The following is a 21,721-nucleotide window of genomic DNA, read 5'->3' on the forward strand; positions in this document are numbered from 1 at the left end:
AGAGGTGATTCAAAATGAAATTGTGACAGCCCGGGATGTCCTCGGAGATGCCGAGAGAGTAAAAATTGTGACTCTCCTCTTTCTTTTAAATATTAATGATGAGCCATCTGTAAAGGAAACACTGTAAAGCAATTGGAAACAGTGATTTTACTCACATCATGTCATGTCCTGTACAAAATGTTTGTGTTTCTCTTTGCGAAAATTACACCTTTTGAAGTGTAATTTGAATTGAATAAGCAACGGCTCTCATTTACTGTATTTCATGTGAGCCTGTTGTGATAGCAGTATGAAAGCTGTAATAATCTGCTGTCAGTGAGCGCATTAGCAGGGAGATTTGTGTTCCTTCATGCCAATAAAGGTTGGGAAATATTTTCAGGTTGTGCGACTGAAAATCATAATTATTGTGACTGATTGATATAAATTAAAATGTGTTGCTGACGGTGATCAAATAAATTCTGTTTGCTACAATAGACACCTAAGATTTTATCACAGTCACTCATGAGGTTGTTTTTTTTGATTATGGCATCTTTTAAATGATTCTAATGGCATAATTCCTTGGTAGTTGTTAGTGGTAACTCCTGCATTGCTGTCTGCCTCTGTGTCTTATTGTACGCCACCACTGGGGGCCGCCAAAGTTGAAGTTTAAAAATGACACATGGGGGCTTTAAGTTGGAATCACAGTCATAATTCATATTGCTTAAAGTGCTAATTTTCTCAGTGTAGCAACTGTAAAAGTGCATGTTCCTAATATGACATGGTTTATGATGTGTGGATTATAAGAGCATTTTTCATTTTAAGTGAAAGAACTCACATACTTAAAAAATCGAGCAATACCACATTGTAAAAATACTCAATTTAAAAGTAAAACTCGTTCAGTCTGCATTCTACTTCATGGAAGAACAGCAGTATTAACAAAATATAACTAAATTATAAGTAATTACCGAGCAGAATGGTTCATTTATCACATATGTGTCTGTGGCTCAGGAGGTAGAGCGGGTCATCCACTAATCAGGAGGTCAGTGGTTTGAACCCTAATTCCAGCAGTCCACATGCTCCTGATGGCTGTGCCCTTGGTGTGTGAGTGTGTGTGGTTGTGTGTGTGTGTGTGTGAATGGGTCAGCATAGAAACATTGTGGGGCGCTTTGGACAGGAAGGAAGTGGCGTATAGCTCCTGATGAGCAGGTTGGCACCTTGCATGGAACCGTCTGCCATCAGCGTATGAATGTGTGTGTGTGAATGGATGAATGTTGGCATGTATTGCAAAGCGCTTTGAGTCTTCAATGAGACTATAAAAGTGTTATTGTTGTTTTTTGGTTTAGTTAGTTTAGAGAATGGAGCAGTACAATGGAAATGATGATGACATGCAATAAGGGTCTCTGTTGGATTCGAACAAGGGATGTTGTGAAAACGTAGATGCCACTAGTTTACTGATGCATTAACATAAGCAGCATTTTAATAGTTGGGTGAAGTGGCACTCCTACCATTGAGCTAACTGACACATCAAAATGGAAGCAACAAGGGCTTAGATATCCTGACATTTAGTACCTCGTCCCATTAAAACCTGATAAATGGCCACACCTTGTAAACTATAAACCCCAGATTATAACATGGGCTTGTTAAAAATTGATAGTCCCCAATAATCAATTAAAGTATGCACCTCAGAATTTTACATAAGCATTACTTAAGTAAATCTAATTAGTTCCTTCTCAAAACTGTATTGCACATGTTTGATTTGGACAGGTAAAGAAGCAGGATTAACACCTCTACTTGACAATGAAGACAATGCTTCTGACCACATCTCCACTTTGTCCCTCTACAGCCTTTGAACTTTGAGACCAAGAGAGCCTACACGCTCAAAGTGGAAGCCACCAACATCCGCTCTGAGCCCAGCGGCGGCCTGCCCTACAAAGACACAGCCACGGTGAAGGTCGTGGTGGAAGATTCCGACGAGCCTCCGGTCTTCGCCAAACCCATGTACTCACTGGAAGTGAACGAGAACGCCCCCATCAACACGGTCATAGGAACGGTCACCGCCAGAGATCCGGACTCTAGCGGGAGCGTTGTCAGGTGAGACAGTGGATGCAGTTAACAGTCACTTGCTGAAAACCTCAAACTGTCCCGCTGAACCGTTTGCTGCCGACTGACCAAAGCAATACAAAAGTGTCTCTGGAGGCTGTGGCGTACTTGAAAATGAAAAAAAAAATCTCTTTAGTGTACGAAATGATGAGAGAATAGGTTAACAAATGAGTCTTTTCAGGCTATAATGAGTTGTTTTAATAAAAGGGTTGACACTGAGGCATGCAATTAAATCTCGCCTGTGACCTTTTGAGACTGTGTTACTGTCTTTGGCAGTGAGGAAGCGACTCGATGATTGCTCTCATTTCCACAAATGTAAAAAAAAAAAAAAAAAAAAAGTTAAAGGCAGCACAACTTTCTCTTCTCTTCAATGTCTGACCAGCCTTGCTGTATTCTCCTCTTGTGTGACTTATTCTCGGAAATACCACAAGGGCACCTTGAGGATAGGTTATACAGGCAATTTCTCTCCCTCCATCTTGGCATTTCATTAATTCTCCAGCGACTTGCTGACCGCATTCCCGGGACAACACTCAACAGGTTGCGTGTAATTGCATGGCGAGCAGAGAGCAGTCTGGGTTTCATAGATTGGCTGAGGCTATAGAGCAGGGCTGGTTCATTCTACCTTTTTTCTTTCTTTTTTTTTCTTTCCCTTTTCTGGTGGCATCCTCATGTTTAGTGATGAGATTGCCAGGAGGAATGGAGCCCTGAGGTTGCACGATGTCCCTCCGCTGGTAAAAAGAGAAGTATATTTCATGTGTTAGTGGCATCCTTTTGCTTCTCTCTGTCCTTATTTCGTCCATGCTGGCTTGTTCTGTTAAAGGGAAAAGTTAGACCAATTTAGTAAATTAGCTTTCTTTCTTTTTTAACACCCTATGTCTATAAAAAAAAAACAGTGTATCATTAAATTTAACATAGTCAGTTGCTCCAAAAAATATTTTCTTCAGAATTATGTGAAGTATTAATAGCTTGTTATGTTTGCCTAGTTTCTTGTTATGCGCCTCCTTCAGTGCATCATTATTGAAAGAAAAAGTGTCTAAATAATGAATGAGTGTGCATGTAGATGGCAGCACCCCGCTGATATGATCCTTTCACACATTCGCTGCTATTAAACTGTCCAGAGATCGACATCCCGTCCTGGCACTTGTTAAATGTTCAGAGCATGATGCAGTGCAATGCGAGCTGACTCACATTCTGCCATTTTTACGCACCAGGTCATCGTCCTTCATGCAGTTCATTTTTCTCTTTCTTTTATTTAAAAAAAAAAAAAATGTCCTGAGGTCATTCACTCACACTCATAGTGTTCATTATGCTTTTAATCACCTTTTTTTGTTAACGTTTTTTTGGGAGAGGTTGTTATTTTCAGAATGGATTGCTACTCAAGGGCTCTGTGTGACCGTCGGGGCAAAAAAAAATCCACCGCAGAATGGAGCCTTTGTACATGTTCTCGAGAGCTGTTAGACCTTTTTTTCTCGTAAAGCTCACTCTCAACCTTTCAGTTTTATTCAGCGAGAGAAAGAAGAAGAAGCAGAAGTTGTAAGTGACTAATGGAATGCTGCATTAATCATCTCCTGCATTAATCAACTCCTGTAAAGCCGCTGATCATCCGGTAAAATAACCGCTCGCAGATCACACACACAGACAAACACTTTCTTGCCATTTTGCGTTTTGTCACGACAAATTGATTTACCTCAACATTTGATTTTCTTTCAAGTCCAAACATACATTTGAACCCTCCCCTACAAATCTTGCAAGATGAGCGAGATCTATCACAGATGTCGAGTGATTTCTTTGTTGGAGGGGTGGGGTGGGGATGAGATGAAACAAACTATTGTCATGGAGAGCTTAATATGATGTATTACCCTCACCAAAGACCATTTGATTTTACTTCCAGCCAGGGTTTGTATTAGTCTGTAACTCTGAGCCTTTGGGCTGATAAAATGATTACAGTTTGGAAGATTTTAATCCTTCCAGATATACTAGCTGACAGAAGGCTGTAGCCTCAGTAATGACTCGTACAAGATCAGAAGTATGTTGTAAATAATGGAAAATCTGAACAAAAGCCTCAGAGACAATAAGCCAAATATTTACACTTTTTGTAGTGTATATAGCAGTGCTTTTCATTATGGTGTAATATGTGTCTGAATGCATGATGGCATCTTCAAATGTCTTTTTTTTTGGTCTACTCAAAAGTCTAAACCCCCCAAGATACTGAGTTTAAAATGATACAGTTAAAAAACAGCAAATTGTCTCATTGGAAAAGCTGCAACCAGACAAAATGAAAATGATTAAAAGAAGATATAATATGTACATTTACAGGTCTATATTTTTAATCTGGGGCTATACTGGAATATCTTTGCATGATTTATTTGGAAATCTCCAAATTTATGTTATAATAACCCTTTTCGCAGGCCCACAGTTCAGCCTCTGTCTGAAACAGGCTGTTTTAGTTCCTGTCTCTTTAAGTCCCCGCTCTCCATGAGCCCACTGTGTTCTGATAGGCCAGGAGACTTTTGGCAACTCTGGAGTCTCTGTCAATAGACGATAGTAGGAGGACTTCACTAGTTTTTCTTGTTCTTTATTCAAAATATCAGCTTCTCAAATACATTAGTACATGTTCAAGTCAAAATCTGATCCAAAATATGAGAGTGGACATTCAGGGCAGGTTGAAACCTTCGGTTTTTGACTTGCATTTTTACACATTTTTAACCTCAAGTTTTGGAGCTTTGACCATGTTTAGCATATATATCCAACATCTTGAGAGTATATAAATAATTAAAAAAAACACAAAAAGCCTTATATGTCCCCATTCAATTGTCAAAATAGTTGCAACAACTGATTGTTACAGCTCTAAATACATATGACCTTTCAGTCTTTATCCATTTAAAGTAACAAATAGTGTTAGAAGAAACATTGCTGGTGAGGGATTTTATTGTCCAAAAACTATATTTTTCGACTTAACTTTAATATACATATATAATTATATATCTCTTTAACCATAACCCTTTATATATGTTTCAAGATGTATCCAGATAACTGCAATACGCTGAGAAACTAAGTGTTCTTGTGAAAACAATAGTGAATTTATGAGTTGTAACACATGCAGTGTTAGTCTTTACACTTGAATTACTTGTAAATAACACTTACTGGCTGATCAGCCTACAGTTTTCCTCCTCGCTTCCTTCTGTCTCTTCTTCTCTCCCTATTTTTCCTCCAACTTTCTCTTTTCTCTCTTTGGTAAGAGAAAGGGCTCAGACAGAAAGCTGCAGTTAGTGAAGGTGGAATAGTGAAGGAGGACAGCAATAATGGCAGTATTAGTGTAGACGTTCTCCTGACCACCATCTGAAAGAGCTCTTGAGTCGACCCCTCTGATAAAAATCGCTCTCCGTCTCAATCCCCCTCCACCCTGGCTGGACCAGACCAAACCAGTCTGAGTGTAAACCACTCGGGGCGAGTGCTCTGGTGGGCTGCCATGTCCTCCACACTCAGGAGACAAACAACCCCTTAGCTGTACTTAACGCATCCAACCAACAGCATTTCAGGTGCACTCCATGAAATACTCCCTCAGTATTGCTTCTCTCTGGAGCGTGTGCTCTATTGTTTTCTACCTGACTGATCACAAATAAAAAGCAATGTGACATCTGGCAGTCACTGAGGCTGCCTGACATGAACTGCTGGATTTCATAAAATAGCTGTGAATTTTTTTTTTTTTCTTCCCCCCCAAAAAATATGGAAACCAAAAAGAATCCTCTGTGGATTTTAAACAAATTTGATTTACATCTCTTTTCTTTATTCTTTCATGATGCATTCCTTTTTTTTATTTTTGTGGGGAATTGTAGAAACATAATTGAATTCTGTAAAGCTTGTTTCTTTCTCCAGGCTTTGCTATGTTGTTTTAACACAGCTGACAGCTGACATGCTTCGTATGGTAATACAAGCAGTCATGCAAACGAGACAGTTATGAAATTAATGGAAATTTAACGTCAAGAAGGCCTAGACCTTTATTTCTGCAGGAGGTTTTTTCTCTTTGATATTTTGTTATTTATATATTAGTTGGAACTGTAAGGAAAATCACCTTCCATATAAAAAGACCTGTAATCCTACCTGAATAAAATAGTAGTCTTAAAACACAACTGGTCAGCATTCAGGGGACGGCAAAATTACTTCCATATCTGAGATCCTCCCAGTGGAATTACTGACCTAATAACAAGCAGGAATGTCACGGATGCATTTTGTTCTCTGCGGCAAAAAACCCCCAAAAAACAGCATTTGTTCTCGATCTTTTCACCTCTCCTCCCTCCAACCTGTACAGGCACTCAGTTACTCAGATGCACACATTCATACACATTCACACTCTCGTGGAGATAAAATTCAGCACACGCAGGTGTGAAAAAGCACAAACACGTGCATACTTGAAACCTTTCCACGGCTCCTGACCTTTTACGACTCTTACTTTGTGCCGACACACACCTTGCAGTAGAGCTATAGAGCCTGGCTGATACATGGGCATGGGCCACACTGTATACAGTATGAAAAAGGTATTAAAATAAATGTATGCCAATATATGTTTTCTGCATTTTGCATTACTATAAGATGAACAATAGCCTCGATTACCGATAGGACATAAGAAATTTTGATCATCACAAATCAAAATTGTTTTTTTCTCACATTTGAATTGTAGTTCAAATTTAGAATAAAGCAGTTATTTGATAACCAAACGTAAGGTATCCATATCAATCTCTTAAACTGCCATTAATACATGTATTCAGAGATCAAATACCATATTTAGCCTGAGGTCAATTCAGTGCTTTGCTATTGGATTGACTCATTGACAGAGAGTTTTCATCACCTCATTGTAATACAGACCTCATACAGCCACATGCCCGGTGCTCAAGGTTAGATGGTGACTTTCAAGATCACTCGACAGCAAGTTTCATTTCACATGATTTCATGTCTTCATTTCAATATCAAAGTTAAGATTAAAGACAATTTCATAAAAATAAAAGTGAGGCAGCTGTATAGCAGTTAAACTAGTGTTTACACTTGATGCTCGGTGTCTCCTACACCGTATTTTCTGCAGAGAATAGCCTGACACATATTGTGTGATGAAAAAGAAAAATCACTGGGTAGCGATAGCCACCATGACTAAAGAGAAAAAAGATTACCACCCACAGAAACTCAAACAGAGAAGACGCCTTGGCCACACGGTTTGATTGACAGTTGATTTCAGAGAAGTGTAGAAAGGAGGACTGTAGAACCCCTGCTTTTTCATTTGTACATGCCAACCCTGGGAAGTGGCATGGCATCTCTATGCTGATGACACTTCGCTCTATGTGGCCGTGTCTCCTGAGGACACGGGGCCCGATCGACTTTTTAACTGTTTGTTAGATATAAAGTCCCAGATGTCACAGATTTTTTTTACAACTCAATCAAGATAAAACAGATCTACAGATCATTGGTTTAAAAAGACAGAGACTAGCTTACAAACTAAACACACTAGGACTCAACCCAAGCCAGAGGGCAAGACATCTACGAGTGATTTTTGATTCTGATTTTGAATATCAAGGCTCACTGTCATAAAAACAGCATTTTATCATTTTAATAACGTCTCCAAAGTGAGGCTATTTCTCTCCCTGAGCAACACAGAGCAGGCTACACTATTGTAACATTCTCTTTGCTGATTTTCAGAAATCTTTTATTAGTTCATAAGGCACTACATGGTCTTGTACCAGAAATGCTTGTGGTGTATGAACCAGGAAGGTTCCTCAGATCCTGCGGTTCTTCTCTTTTAGCTGTTCCTCAGAGCAGAACAAAAACATTTGGTGATGCCGCCTTCAGCCGTTATGCTCTGAGCCACTGGAACAGAGGATCTGAGAGGAGCTGAAAATACAGATATTTTTAACCGTTAACTAAAAACCCATCTATTTAATCTGGCTAATTTTATGCTTTTATTAATCATATTGTATATTATCATCATTATTTATTTAAATCTAATTTTGTTAACATTTAACTGTTTTTTTATTGCTTGCTTTATCTTTTATTATTCATTGCACCCATCCCGTCTTATTCAATCAACTTTTGGGTTGTTTTTTTGTTGTTGTTTTGGTGTGCATTAGTCTCTAAATCCATTTTTAACATCCTACATTGTGTCAGTGCCTTGGTAAGCACTTTGAATTACATTTGATTTGTTTGAAAGGTGCTATATAAATAAAGATTGATTGATTGATTGAAGAGATGTGCTGCACCAAAGCTCTGTAAATGAAGAAAGACAGGAACCATCTCACTGATGAACGCTTACACTTACCTATTTTATGCGCAGCTACTATCACACTGATGCATTCTGATTATCAAATGATTGTTTTATATTAAGGCTGAGTATATGTGGACGTCTGTTGAGTGTGTCACTGCTTTTAAATATGTGGCATAAACAGCATCTAACATGATGTTTAACTGTTAAACTGAGCCTAATGCTGTTAAAGGGCTCGTGAAAAGTGAAGCAAAACTGAAATGAGACAACACACACACACACACACACCAACCACACACACAAAGACACGTGTATGCATTTGCACACATGCTCACATCACACTCAGAGAAAAGGTGCACGTACAACGCTGGATATCATTTTTTATTTGCTTTTAATTCTTTTCACATCACGTTGTCAGTTTGAGTGACAGGTGGCAGAACATTTCAGGGTCTGTCTCCTCGCTTCCACGTGAGGCTGTCAGAGTTTGACTGGGATCCACTCAGTCTGCAGGAGAGAGGCTGCTCCCAGGTGGTTTGCTGCTGTCTGCCTGTCTTGAAAGTGCTCTGCGTCTGCGGGGTAAGAGAGAAAGAGAGGAGGAAGGGGGGTGGGGGGTAGGGGGAGTCCTCGTGGACCTCTCCCAGCCCGGCGTCTAGAGGATTTTACACCATTTCATCTCAAAAATGGAAATGTCACGGCTCGGTACATCTCCCCAACAATTGGAATCTGGGCCAGTGGTTTATTTATTTAATTTTCTCACCATTCTTGTATAAGCGGCACCCTCCTTCATATAAATTGTTGTTGTGACTTTGTCTTTGGCTTTTTCTGTTGCTCTTTCTCTATTCCTCCATTTCTATCTCCGTATATCCCCCTTTTTTTTTTTTTAATTCCTCACGGTCTCCTCTCTCTCTCATATAAATACTGCAGGGTTCCTGCCAACAGGTCCGCGCTGATAGGGATGAGCGGTTCCACTGCAGGATGGCGCGACACCCAGGGTTAGGAGGGAAGGGAGACAGGGCGAGCAGGGGCGCCTGGTGGCCGAGGGATGTCTGCGTGGGGAAGGGGTATTGCAAAGATTTGAAAAGGGGGATTGGATTAGGAATAGCTTGAGACCCAGCTGGATGGAAAAGAGGGGGAAAAAAACTTTTTTTTTTAGCGAGTAAGAGGGGGAGAGATTGTGAGGGAGGATGTGAGTGTGAGACAGAGAGAGAGAGAGAAAGAAACAGGGACAGTTTGTCCTGGAGGTATGGAAACACTAGCACGGTACACGGTGTAATTAGCTCACGTGAATCACTGCGGCCTTGTGTTTTGGGTGAGTAGGATGTTTATGACAGTCACGCGTAATGGCAAATGAAATGTGTGAAACCAAAGATGACCCATAATGACAGATTCTTTTTTAGTCTGTTTTGTGTGGGCTTGTCCCAAGAATTGGCGCTGCGCGCGTTGCAACATGAAAGAGCGATTTCACAGCTTCAAGTGGCATCCGAAAATTCTCTTTTATGTGCATTCCAATTTCATACCCGCTGCTGGAGTTTTTCTGGAGACTTCTACGTCTTGCCGCTGTATTTTTAAGGCAGCACAAGTCCCCAAAAGATTCAGTGTGTCACAGTGGCGGGTCACAGAGAAGCAGAATCAGGGAAAAGGAAAAGTTTTGCGAATGAAACTGAAGAATTTTAAAGGTGTGCTGCTTGAGAAGGACCTAAAACTGGGTCTGCAGGAAACATATTCATTTTGCAGGAGATTAGACAAGGTCATACATAACAGGCCGGTCATTGGTTCATCTCCATTACATCCATTATATCGCTTCTCACCCCCCCACCCCTTTCTGTTGTTAGAGCTTGTGTGTGACACAATGCTGTCCAAACTCATTAATGCAAAGCCTTTGGGAGCCATTGAGTGTTGACACATCCCAAACAGGGTTAACAACACCCCATCTCTTACCCTGACACAACATGTACTAATGGTCTTTTTTTTTTTGCAGGAAGGAGGCGTCTCAGTGTTCGGGGGACAGGGGGGGATTTTCTGACCTTATTAGGCTTTAATGCCCCCTGCTGCTCATGTGAAGGCTGCAATTATTCCACAGATGATAATTATTGATTTCCTGCTGATTTTAATGCGAATTCATCTACAGGTTTCTCTTTATGGATAAGGTCCCGTTAGCCCGAGCACCCAAAGGACTGCCAAACATGCTTCGGTGGTGCAGTCTCTCAGCTTTTTGAGTTTTGACACAAATTTGTGACCAGTGATTCTTTTTGCAGGTACTTCATCGATAGGCACACAGACCTGGAGAGGCAGTTCAACATCAACGTGGACGATGGGAAGATCACGCTTGCCAAAACGCTGGACCGTGAGACGGACATGTGGCACAACATCACAGTAACCGCCACTGAAGTCAGTAAGTACCGTCCCCCTTGACTTCTGTCCCCCTCTCCACCCCCTTACTCCCCTGCTGTGCACATTGTTCCTCATGAATTGTAATGCCCCATTTTCAAAAAATCTACATACTCTTAGACATTCATTGCCACGCAAGCTTTTAAAAAGAACGGGGAAGCGCAGGAGGAAACGTTCAACGCCACCTTCCCCTCCGAGCGACGTCATGAGTCGTCTCAGTCAAAGGAATCACTGACCTGCTCCGCACAATCCTCCGCTCGACACTGTGGCGCTTTGTAAACCAGCATTTTTTAATCACTCCGAGAGTATGGCACAAACAATTAGCATTTGAGTCCACGGAGGCATTAAATACGTTAATTTGCTGAGTTTTGATTGAATTGAACAGCTCAGTAGTCAATTTGTGGAAGTGCAAGAACATTAAGACGTATCAAATAAACAGTTTTAAAGACATGCTCCAGAGTGGATTGCTCCAACGCCAGCATCCATTACAGATTAAAGAACATCTGCGAACCGCAAAACTCACTGACTACGTAGAAAATCTTGCCGGCAGAGCTACAAACAGCTCAAACCATATGTAAGGCTTTATTTGCATACAGATTGTTTCAGGGGGGCTGTATGTTGTGATAAAGCTTAATGTACCCCTTAAAGCTATTGGAATAGAAATTTACACAGCTTGTAACTTTTTTTTTCTCCCCTTGTCCTCTTCTGCTCTATCCCTCTCTCCTTCTCTCTCTCTCTGTCTCCTTCTCTATCTGTTTCTTTCTTTCCTTAATCAAAGGAAACACACATTAATTGTCAGAATAAATGAAAGCCCGAACACTGTCATAATGTTTTGGCCGTGCAGTACAGACAAATCCCACCATCGTAGCAGCCCGATGGAGGAATTGAATGTGTCTCATTTGATAAGCCAGTTTCCTTGTCATGTCTCGCACCCATACATTTAAAGCGCATTATCATGCCTCTTGGCAAAGTAACTGTGGCTCGAGATAGAGGCATCTCTGAGAACACCTAATAGGAATTTGCCAAAATAAATATGGCAATTTTGCTATTCTTCACGGATGGGGAGGGGAAGCTGGTGTCTTCTCTGGCGTGAAGAGGAATAGATGTGTTCCCAGTTCTATCCCGATGCCATTTGCCACCCAAACGGAGGCGCGTTCTGCCGCCTCGCACCAGTTGACATCTGACTAATCAGATTCTATTCCCTGTCTGCTGCCGGGGGAAAGTCACTTCTGTTGAGGGTGGGGGCTCTCCCGTCTCTTTGCCTGTGCCCTAATCCATCTATCACTGTCTATCAGACTGTCAATTTCCACTCTCCTCCCCGCTTACCTCTTTTTCAACTCGTCTCCTGGACCTTCTGCTTCTGGGACATCCTGCCCACTGCTCCATATGTAGGTTTTTTTTTTTAAAGAATGAAATAAAAGAAAGAAGTATTTGTCTGTAAAAGTAACAATTTCTGACATTTTCGTGGAAATAAAAATATTTTTAATTACTCCTTTGTGGAAATTGTTAAATGTCATAAGAGCAGTTAAATCATGACTAACATTTGATAAGAAAATAAAAAATGAAATTCTGCTTCCTCAAATAAACATCCTTTTGTAAGCAAATATTAGACTACAGGCTATATAACTCACATTAATGAGTATGTTCACAGGCTTTATAATTATTTTCTTCTTATTTTTTTTATTAAATTTAACACTATCCAGATTTATTTAAACCCTCTTACATAAAAAAAAAAAAAAAAAAAAAAAAAAAAATATATATACTGCCTACTGTTAACATTCAAGACAAGCTCAAGAAATCTTAGGTTAATGTCCAAAACATCAAGACACTACTACACTGGTTATTCTAATTATAATAGTTAATCTCATCATCTTGTATGATGAGTGTAATGACAAGCAGCATTGCCCCACATAAACAAAATGACACAATGAAAGTAAAAAAACAAAAAAAAAACATGGGTGTCATTGGCCAGAGTGACACAGCCCTCTTAGGGCCACATTAATAGATAATTGCTTTAAAAGTTGGCATTTGCACCGCTGATTAATAAATACAACCGTTACAGGGACAGGGACTCTCGAAAGGGACTGTCAATTACCAGTGATGAATAATTCCAATCAAAATCTAATCTAATTAAACTGCCTTTTATTGTCTTTTTAGACTTCAGTTACCAATGACTCATTAATATGCATGTTTTAACCCTCATGTTTTAAACATGACAGTATACAGGGGATTTTCAAAAGCACTTTGAATGGGGTTTATTTTTTTCCTTCTCCTCTGTTGCCTAGAATCCTGTTTTGCATCATTGATACCAGCTGAAATGTAGATTGATGTGGCTTATTGTCTGTCCTCCCATCAGCTCAGGAAATGAAGGGAGAAATAAAGATGAAAAATAAAGGAAATTAAAACTAGGTCACCGAATTTACCTGGGATTTCATGTGTAACCTTGTTTTTTTGCTCATTGTCTCCCCCTTTTTTCTCTCCTTGCTCTATCTATCTACCTATATATCTGTCTATCTATTTATCTATCTATCTCTTTTGTGTATTAGGAAACCACAGTCAGATATCTAGGGCAATCGTGGCCATCAGAGTAATGGACATCAACGACAATGCTCCTGAATTTGCCACAGAATACGAGGCCTTTCTGTGTGAAAATGGAAAACCTGGACAGGTAAGAAAAGAAGTGGCTCATTCATCAAACCGGTGATCTATCACTTTCTCTCCCTTTCTCCTTTTCTTTTTCTGTCTCTCTTTCCTCCCCTGTAATGATTGGCCGCAGTGAATTATAGCCTATTTATTTCACTGTGAAACTACAGAGGTGGGAGTACGGTCCTTTTTCCCTGCAACAGTCCTCCCTTGACACAGTGTGCATGGAGCAAAGGGGAAATGAGAGCAGTCAGGATTGATCAGAGTGGATCATAATTCAAGACTGTCTTTCATGTCCTCCTCCAGATGGCACAATGCTTCCCCCAGCCAAAAATCCTGGACAAGTACTTAGCATTCTCCTTCTCATCAATCGACCTCATTCAGGAGACCTACGTACATACAATAGGAAGCTTTATTGAAAGGAGAGGGGTGAAAAAAAGAGGACTGAAAAAAGGGGAAACTGTCCTGCAGGGGCTGAATTCTAATTTCCAATCAATCATGAAGACATACAGCACGATAAGACCTGTGATGACAGATTAACAGATAGAGCCAGGAGCCTGAAAGTGTGCCAGACGAGACAGGACCTCATTGATAATAATCTCCAACTCCAGGAATGAATAGGGCATATATTTCATCAGGTGTGATCCAGCCAGTATTACACTGAGGCAATCTGCGGTGGCAAAAACAAGAGGAATGAATAGGCTGCCTCCTCTAATGGCTCTTTTTCCCTCCTCTGTACATCTTCTTGTCTATCTGTTTTCAACACAGGTGATCCAGACTGTCAGCGCGGTGGACAAAGACGACCCAATTCAGGGCCACTATTTCGATTACCGACTAGTCCCAGAGATGCTCAACAATCCCAATTTTACCATCAAAAACAACCAAGGTGAGAAACGAAAAGAAAAGAAAAGAGAAAGAGAAGTAACTCAATTGTGACAGAATGACTGAAGTTTCTGTAAATTTCTCCAATGGCTTTCCAGTCTAATCTCTGACCCGCGGCGTGTTAGCCGTACTGGAGATGAAATCTGCTGGATCAGTGTAGCTCACAATTAGCAGATGTGAAATTGTCTGGACACCAGCTTCTTTTTTACTCCCCAGTGCGTTTTGAGGGAAACTAAATGAATGGGATCCAAATGGCTTTTCTTGGTAGTCTTGCAGCTCAATGTAGGGTGACTTCCTAGGAGCTGTTGCAGTGTGGCAGATGGTACTAAATTTATTTGCTAAATACTCTGATTGGTTATTTGCTGTTTTTTTTAATTCTCTCTCTCTCTCTCTCTCTCTTTATCTCTCTCTCTCTCTGTGTCTTTATTCCACTCTTCTTCTCCTGCCTCCCTTCATAGCCGGCTCTGAACAGGCTGTGTTCATGATAACGTTGTGTAATGTTTTCAGCTTGGGGCAAAAAATCTTCATATGGTACTAGCCTTCTGTTTCTATGCAGAGGCTGCAGGCTAACGTACTGTAGCCTTTCTCTGACGGAGGAAAGTCCATAAAAATCAGGTCATCAAATGGACTTTCCATCTTTAAAAATTGAAAAACCTTTCTATTTAAACACAGGTACATAAGCAGGCAGGAATACAAGACACCGGTGCCATTATCACAAGCAATTCACATATTTATTCATTTTCTGATACATTAAGTAGTAACTAAAGACAAAACAAAAAAACACATTTTCCCCTCTCACCTATGTTCAAAAATCCAAAGTGAAAAATTCTATTCACTTGGTGTAGACTTGCTGTCAAGTAATGCACGTTCCTGAACCCTGCCCTTTTTGTTAAGAAGAGATTTACTTGTTTCTTATGATGATGTAACAGATAAAAACCCTCAGTAGAGATGTTTCACCAGTATGAGCACAGCTCTCTGTTAGTCAAGAGCCTGCATTTTTTTCTCACTGCACACACAATGTTCCTTGCCTGAAACCATAGTAAATATGTGTTGTGGCTCAGCTCTATATATTACATACCACACCAACCACTCGTCTATGGTATTGCTAATTCCAAACAGAGAAAAGAGGTCCAACTTAACATATCCCCCAGCTCTTCAGTGACTATTTCTATCTGAATCGGCAGCTGTGGGAGACACTTCAGTGAAGAGCGGCAGGCTCCTGTGAGCCTCTGTGTGCTGCTTTTGTTTGTGATGATGAGTCTAATTGTAGGGATTGCACAGTGAAGAGGTTAGGGGTTGCCCACACTGGGGAAAAATGGCTACGGCTTTGACCAGCTCTATACAAGATATCGAGAACTCTGACAACTCGGGGGGTGAAGATGCAACACAGCAGAGCATCCCATCATCAGTAATTGAGACAACATACAGTCACCAAACTGGCAACAATTAAATCCTGCTGATTGAAACTCTTTCAGATTCATATTTCACATTTGTAGGAGGAAGACAGTGTTATTTCTTCCTTCAAAAGTCAAGTTGAATTTATAAGCAATAAATTGCACCCTTGCTCAATTCATACACTCCGTTTTGTGGCTATAGCCTTATAGCTAATTTATGGTTGGTCTCTTGACACTTTTGATGAGTGCCGCTCAACAGGAATTAAAGAGTCGCATAACGTTTCCAATTTACGCTTTGGTGAAAGGTTATAGTCATCTCCATGGTAACCAGACACTATCCTCCTGCTGGCTTGTTAAAGTACATTATATCATCCTGACTGAGACATATTTAAAAAAGAGTGTTAAAAGTTATCAGACCAAACTAAAATAATATAACATAAAAAAATATAAATAAGAAGGTCAGTGAAAATGATATTCTCCATGGCAATGTTATTATCACTACCCAACCACATTGCGTGACAAAATATTACAGTGTCAGCAACATGAAAATATTCTCCAGGTGCACGACGAGACAGAAAAGTGTCAAGTAACACTTTTTTTAACATAAAAAATATTTAATTTTTGTGCTACTAATATTTTAACGAAAAATTACTAAAATTGTCACTTTTGGCCACTGTTTGGCAAAACTTGTATAGCTTTATATGTGATGCTTCTTCTGTGAACTGATAAGTAACCAAATGGGAGAAATTTATTTTGTATTTCTGGGTTTCATGATAGTTAAATAAATAAACCACTAGTGAACCACCACCAGTGGCTAAAGTAGCAAATAGCAAATCATGGCAGCCCCAGACTTTGAACCACAACAATCTACAAGATCTTTTTACCTGCTCATCCTACAAGCAAGGAGTCGTATCTTGTGTTTCACCTTAGCTTGCTGAAAGAGCTAGCAGGCAAACATCCACCAAGGGAGAAGTGCTTGCTAACGTCATTTTGTTGGCTAATTAGCCAGTCAGCTGTGGCACTTTTAACAGCTTTAAAACTTAGCTGTAAATGTCAACGTGGGTCACTTTAGATGTTAATTGGCGCAGTCACTGTTCTTCAATACCACTACTAACATAACAGGGTTTTCAGCTTGTAAGCCACATTTACCCGCAGATGTTTGTATTTATTGTGTTTAGCCCCTGTTGCCCAGCTGTCAATCAAACACGTACACCGGCCCACCCACTCAAAGACATGCGTGCTAATGAAGCATTTCTGATGTATCTCCAAAGACCTTCTTACCCTTTAGTAATATAATAAAATAAAGTATAAATAACAGTGAGTGGTTCTATCTAAATGAAACCTGACCCCACCAACTCTACATCTTTGTTACTTCTATTGCTTTTAATATTATGTCAATGTATTAAAAGCAATGTATTTAAGTCCTGCTGGCTTGGCACTCATAAATGTGTCATGTGCTCATCTTAGTAGACTTCAAAAAGTTCAGAAAGTTTTCAGACTTGTAATGTCACTTCTGCTGCCACGACTGTCACTTGGAGCCTCCCACATGTTAAGTTATTTATAGTGACTTTTTTTTTATTCAAATGAGTTGTTGCTTTTGTTATGGTGACAATTAATATTTCAACGTACACAGTGTTTTCATCACAATCCATCAGTCGCTAGATGAGTCACTGTTCATGTGGCCTAATATAATATAATAAGATAATAATAAAGGCGTTTTTGTAACTGCTGTGAGTGCATTCTGTTTGAAGGTTATCTGCACAGCTATCTCTCTCTTTGAGTAGCACCCTCCATATGTCGATGGGCATGAAATGTTCAATTCTATTTTTACCGTCAATAGCTGCTAAGAAAATAACAATGCCCTGTGTGCGAGGACAAGCCCTGACACTTTATTACAGTATAGTAGATATTTGCATTCTCACTATGCCATCTTGAGTGATCCAAATGAAATAGGACATGTTGGTGCTCACAAAGCAGAGCATGTTTCTTTGTGGCGGCACTCATAAGAAAATAGATCTGAGCTTATGTTCACATCAATTACATATTGTGCAATGCAAATAATTCTATCATGAAGCATTCTGTCTTTTGATTAAGTTTGCTCTGTCAATGAGGGCGTTTCAACGTGGCCCGTCCTCTCTATAATGTGTATCACCAGTTCTATTTCCCTTCTCACGTCAATGCACCCTTATGGAAAGAGGGAAAGGTTAGAGTATCAGAAATCTTGTACGTTTTCCATAAGATCAGCAGGAGTAGATTCTTATGGGAATGCAAGTGTTTGATAATGCGAGCAGGGTAAGGAGAGCCAGCTAATGAGCAGACATCTTCACAGAAGTGTCATCAAAGAGCAGCTGGCACCTTTCTGGGTCGACATGTGCCATCCTCTAAGTCAGTATCGCCTGCCGTGGTCCCTTCATTTCCTCGGTTTTCAAAGGGGAACAGCAAACTTGGGCTCGCCTTCCCTCAGAATTCCCAAATTGGACTGTCTAGATAAAAAAAAGGCAAGGGGACTGATATCCATCCGCAGTACTGGAATGTGAGAATGCTAAAAAGCCTAGTGACGATTGATATGAAATTAGTTTACCCTCATGCTGCACTGATCTTCACACAATTTAATAATAGAACTTCAGTCTGTCGCCACCATGAATAATAATGGGTTTTTCACACATCCTTGCAAAAAAATTCATCTCTGACTTTACCTCTCTCTGACAGACAATTCAATCAGCGTTCTAGCCAAGCATGATACCTTCCGTCGACAGAAACAGGAGATGTATTTCCTGCCAATCATCGTGACAGACAACGGCAATCCACCGATGAGCAGCACCAACACCCTGACCATCCGAGTCTGTGGGTGCAGCAAGGATGGCATCGTCCAGTCCTGCAATGTGGAGGCCTACGTCCTACCCATTGGCCTCAGTATGGGGGCTCTCATCGCCATCCTGGCCTGCATTATATTGCTGTTAGGTGAGGTGTTTCTTTTTTTGTATTGTGACATTGTAAACATGAAGTGGTTTAACAGATGAAAGCTTGCATGATCTAACCTTGTTGATTTATCTACTTGCACTGATAAAAAATCCACTTGTCAAAGCTTGACCTAGACTTCTTCTTTCTTTCTTTCTATGTGCAATCCTTTCTGTATGTCTTTCTTTCTGACAGTAATAGTAGTACTATTTGTGACCTTGAGGAGACACAAAAATGAGCCCCTGATTATCAAGGATGACGAAGATGTGAGGGAGAATATTATCCGGTACGATGACGAAGGAGGCGGCGAGGAGGACACGGAAGCTTTCGACATAGCTACGCTGCAGAACCCAGATGGCATCAACGGCTATCTGCCGCGCAAGGACATCAAGCCCGACCTACAGTTTATGCCCAGAGCGGGCCAGCACTCGGGCCCCAATGGCGTGGACGTGGATGAGTTCATCAACGTGCGGCTCCACGAGGCAGACAATGATCCCACAGCACCGCCTTACGACTCCATCCAGATCTATGGATACGAGGGCCGGGGATCCATTGCCGGCTCCCTCAGCTCACTGGAGACAGCGTCATCAGACTCGGACCAGAACTATGACTATCTCAGAGAGTGGGGCCCACGCTTCAGAAGACTTGGGGAGCTCTACTCTGTGGGTGAGAGTGACCGCGAGACCTGACCTTTGGTTTGTTAGAAAAAAGACCTTTCAGATTTTTTTTTCTTTTTCTGTCCACATACTTGTGTATTAAATGCTAGGGGGTTTGCTGGCTTTTAGAAACAGGTGTTTAAAAAGAAAAAAAGTTAAGGGAGGCCACCTTTTTGTATTCTTCTTAGAGTGAGGTATAGCAGTCGTCATCCACTACGTCAAGCGCGTTGTAATTGTTGAGCCAAACCATGTCTTTATTAGGAGATCTATGATTCTTGTGGAGTGTAACTTAGATTCCGTTGTGGAGTGTCTAGCAGTATTTTGGGTGTTAGTCATTTGCTGTGACTGCCAGTAGCAGAAAAACCTTGGGGTTGCTGGTAGTTGCCCAATGAGAGGATATACGGATATTTTTGGGTGCTCTGAAGCCTAAGCGGACATCAAACTCCATGCTCCATGGACAGCAAGCTGGACTACAGAAGCTGCAGAGGGAGTCTTGTTTCACATCTCCTTAAGCCACCACGCTGATCGGTGATCTGAAACAAAATGACTATGAAAAAGCAATATATGGTCTACATTACAATGATGAATGTATGTATGATTTGAAAAAAAAAAAAAGCAAAAAGACAAACCAGTATTGGCTTTAAGGTGAATTTGTTATCATTTGATATGTTCTCTGGTGGCCACATTTATAAACTATCTAAAGCCCAGAAGGCTTGCTTTATACAACTCTTTGTATTTACACGCTACAGGTGTGGGTCGCAAGTGTTACTAGCCTATAAAAGACTGAAGTGAAGACAAAAAAGAGAAATGTAGAAACTCTGAGGCCTTCTTTTTACAGAAGCAACATTAAATACAATTGTAATCTAATGTTTTTTGACAAGAGATGTGTTGATTCATTATTGTTCTATGAGTTTTTATCTGCTCTTAAATCTTTTTTTCTTTCTGTGCTGACAATTTGAAGTGAGTGTGTTTAGATTATTTCACATTCAGCTGTTTTATTCAACCACTTGAACACTATTTCATAACAGCCAAACCATAACATGAATTTATTGCAATTGACAATATAGATTAGATGTAAGCAGGCAAGCAAACTAGAGCTATAAGTTACTGTAACAATACAGATGATCTAAATAATTGGGACTGCAGGAATGGGACCTTTTTGACAAATGCTAATTCTGTGTAAAAAATATGTCTCATAATATATTCTGAGGTACAGCCAGTGACCGTCTGAGCACAATAGTCCAATTGGTACCTGAGTATGTGACTCTTTCCAAACATTTAGTGAACACAGATTGCATTATTAACCCAAGAAAATGAAGACACAAATCCAGACCATGTGCATATTGTGCTTACACTGTATGATATCAATAAAAAAGACTTGTACTGTACATAGAGTTACTGCTAACGTCATTAGCTTTCAATGAGGTGGTAGGTTTTGTCTCTGCACGTTAGCTCTTGCACATAATGAGAATTTCAATGGCACTACAGCTGCGTGCATACTCAGTTTGTACTGATACAGTATTATGGCAGTTCTCGGTAGACTAAACAATATATATGGAATAGTCCTACATGCAGATCATATTTTCTACTGTGCTTTAATGCTTATAAATGTGTATGTTCAATTATTTACTCCCTGTACTGTAATCTAAGATACCCTGTATTGTTTCCTACTTTGTGAAATATATTTTTATAAATATTACTGAATGGGTGTGGCTTTCCTTATGCAGATGAAGGGTTATGGACAGTAGCTGATTGAACATTATTAAAGGGGCACTTGCCAGTTTTCCTCATGAATGTCAGTTTACTTGTCACATTGAGTACTATTCAGCCGGTGTAACAGTTGTACAATGTTGTCTGAGGCTCTGGAGGGAGCTTACTTAAATATGGAAAATGAGCGTAATCATGTCATTGTTGTGTAATTAAGGTTATATAGGTTTAGGCTTGAAGGAAAGAATTTTATAGCAGGAAGCCTGAATTACAAAATTGAGTTGTGGAGCTTCAAAGACACATGAGTTTACCAGTTGTGGAGTGTCTAACAAAAGATGCCATTGAGTTGCATTATGGGAAACGCAGTGATTTTGCACTTTTAGGGCCTAACTGTCAAGATATCTCTGTCTCTGCTGCTTTGATTTTGACCATTTATGTTTTGAAATCTGTCTCCTGTGGGTAGTTTTTATGGAAGTAAAATACTAAAGTACCTGTATAAAAAAAAAAGCTGTTAGCAGTGCACCCTGCAACGAATTAAGTGGTCTGATTGCTGGTTGATGGTATGTTTCTTCTTGTAAAAAATGACAACCTGAAGTACTGTAGAAATGAAAGCAGTTTGACTGAAAGTGTATGTACCAAAAAAAGCAATTTGCAACATTTCATCAGAAAATAGCTCCTGGAAAGCATCAACCACCACAGAATGATATCCATCAACAGGAGAAGAGGAAACTCAACTGGACCCAATCTCTACAAGAAAAAAAAAAGCTCCTGGC

At 40.2% G+C, this 21,721-nt stretch overlaps 1 protein-coding gene across 4 annotated transcripts in view; it reads left to right on the plus strand.

The window, feature by feature from the left end:
• The window catches only part of cdh8 (cadherin 8), a 95,650-nt gene extending 76,376 nt beyond the window's left edge, over positions 1-19,274 (plus strand). Inside the window, exons 6-11 of one of the 4 annotated variants that reach the window (XM_062440105.1) lie at positions 1,820-2,067; positions 10,576-10,712; positions 13,255-13,388; positions 14,120-14,237; positions 18,337-18,588; positions 18,781-19,274. In XM_062440105.1, the coding sequence (XP_062296089.1) occupies positions 1,820-2,067; positions 10,576-10,712; positions 13,255-13,388; positions 14,120-14,237; positions 18,337-18,588; positions 18,781-19,274 (1,383 nt within the window). Of the gene's footprint in view, positions 1-1,819; positions 2,068-10,575; positions 10,717-13,254; positions 13,389-14,119; positions 14,238-18,336; positions 18,589-18,780 lie in introns of all 4 variants that reach the window. The other 3 variants (XM_062440184.1, XM_062440261.1, XM_062440341.1) reach the window with 3 other exon arrangements.
• The last annotated feature ends 2,447 nt before the right edge of the window (positions 19,275-21,721 follow it).

This window comes from Scomber scombrus, chromosome 1 (genome assembly GCF_963691925.1).
Source record: "Scomber scombrus chromosome 1, fScoSco1.1, whole genome shotgun sequence".
Classification (NCBI taxonomy): Eukaryota; Metazoa; Chordata; class Actinopteri; order Scombriformes; family Scombridae; genus Scomber; species Scomber scombrus.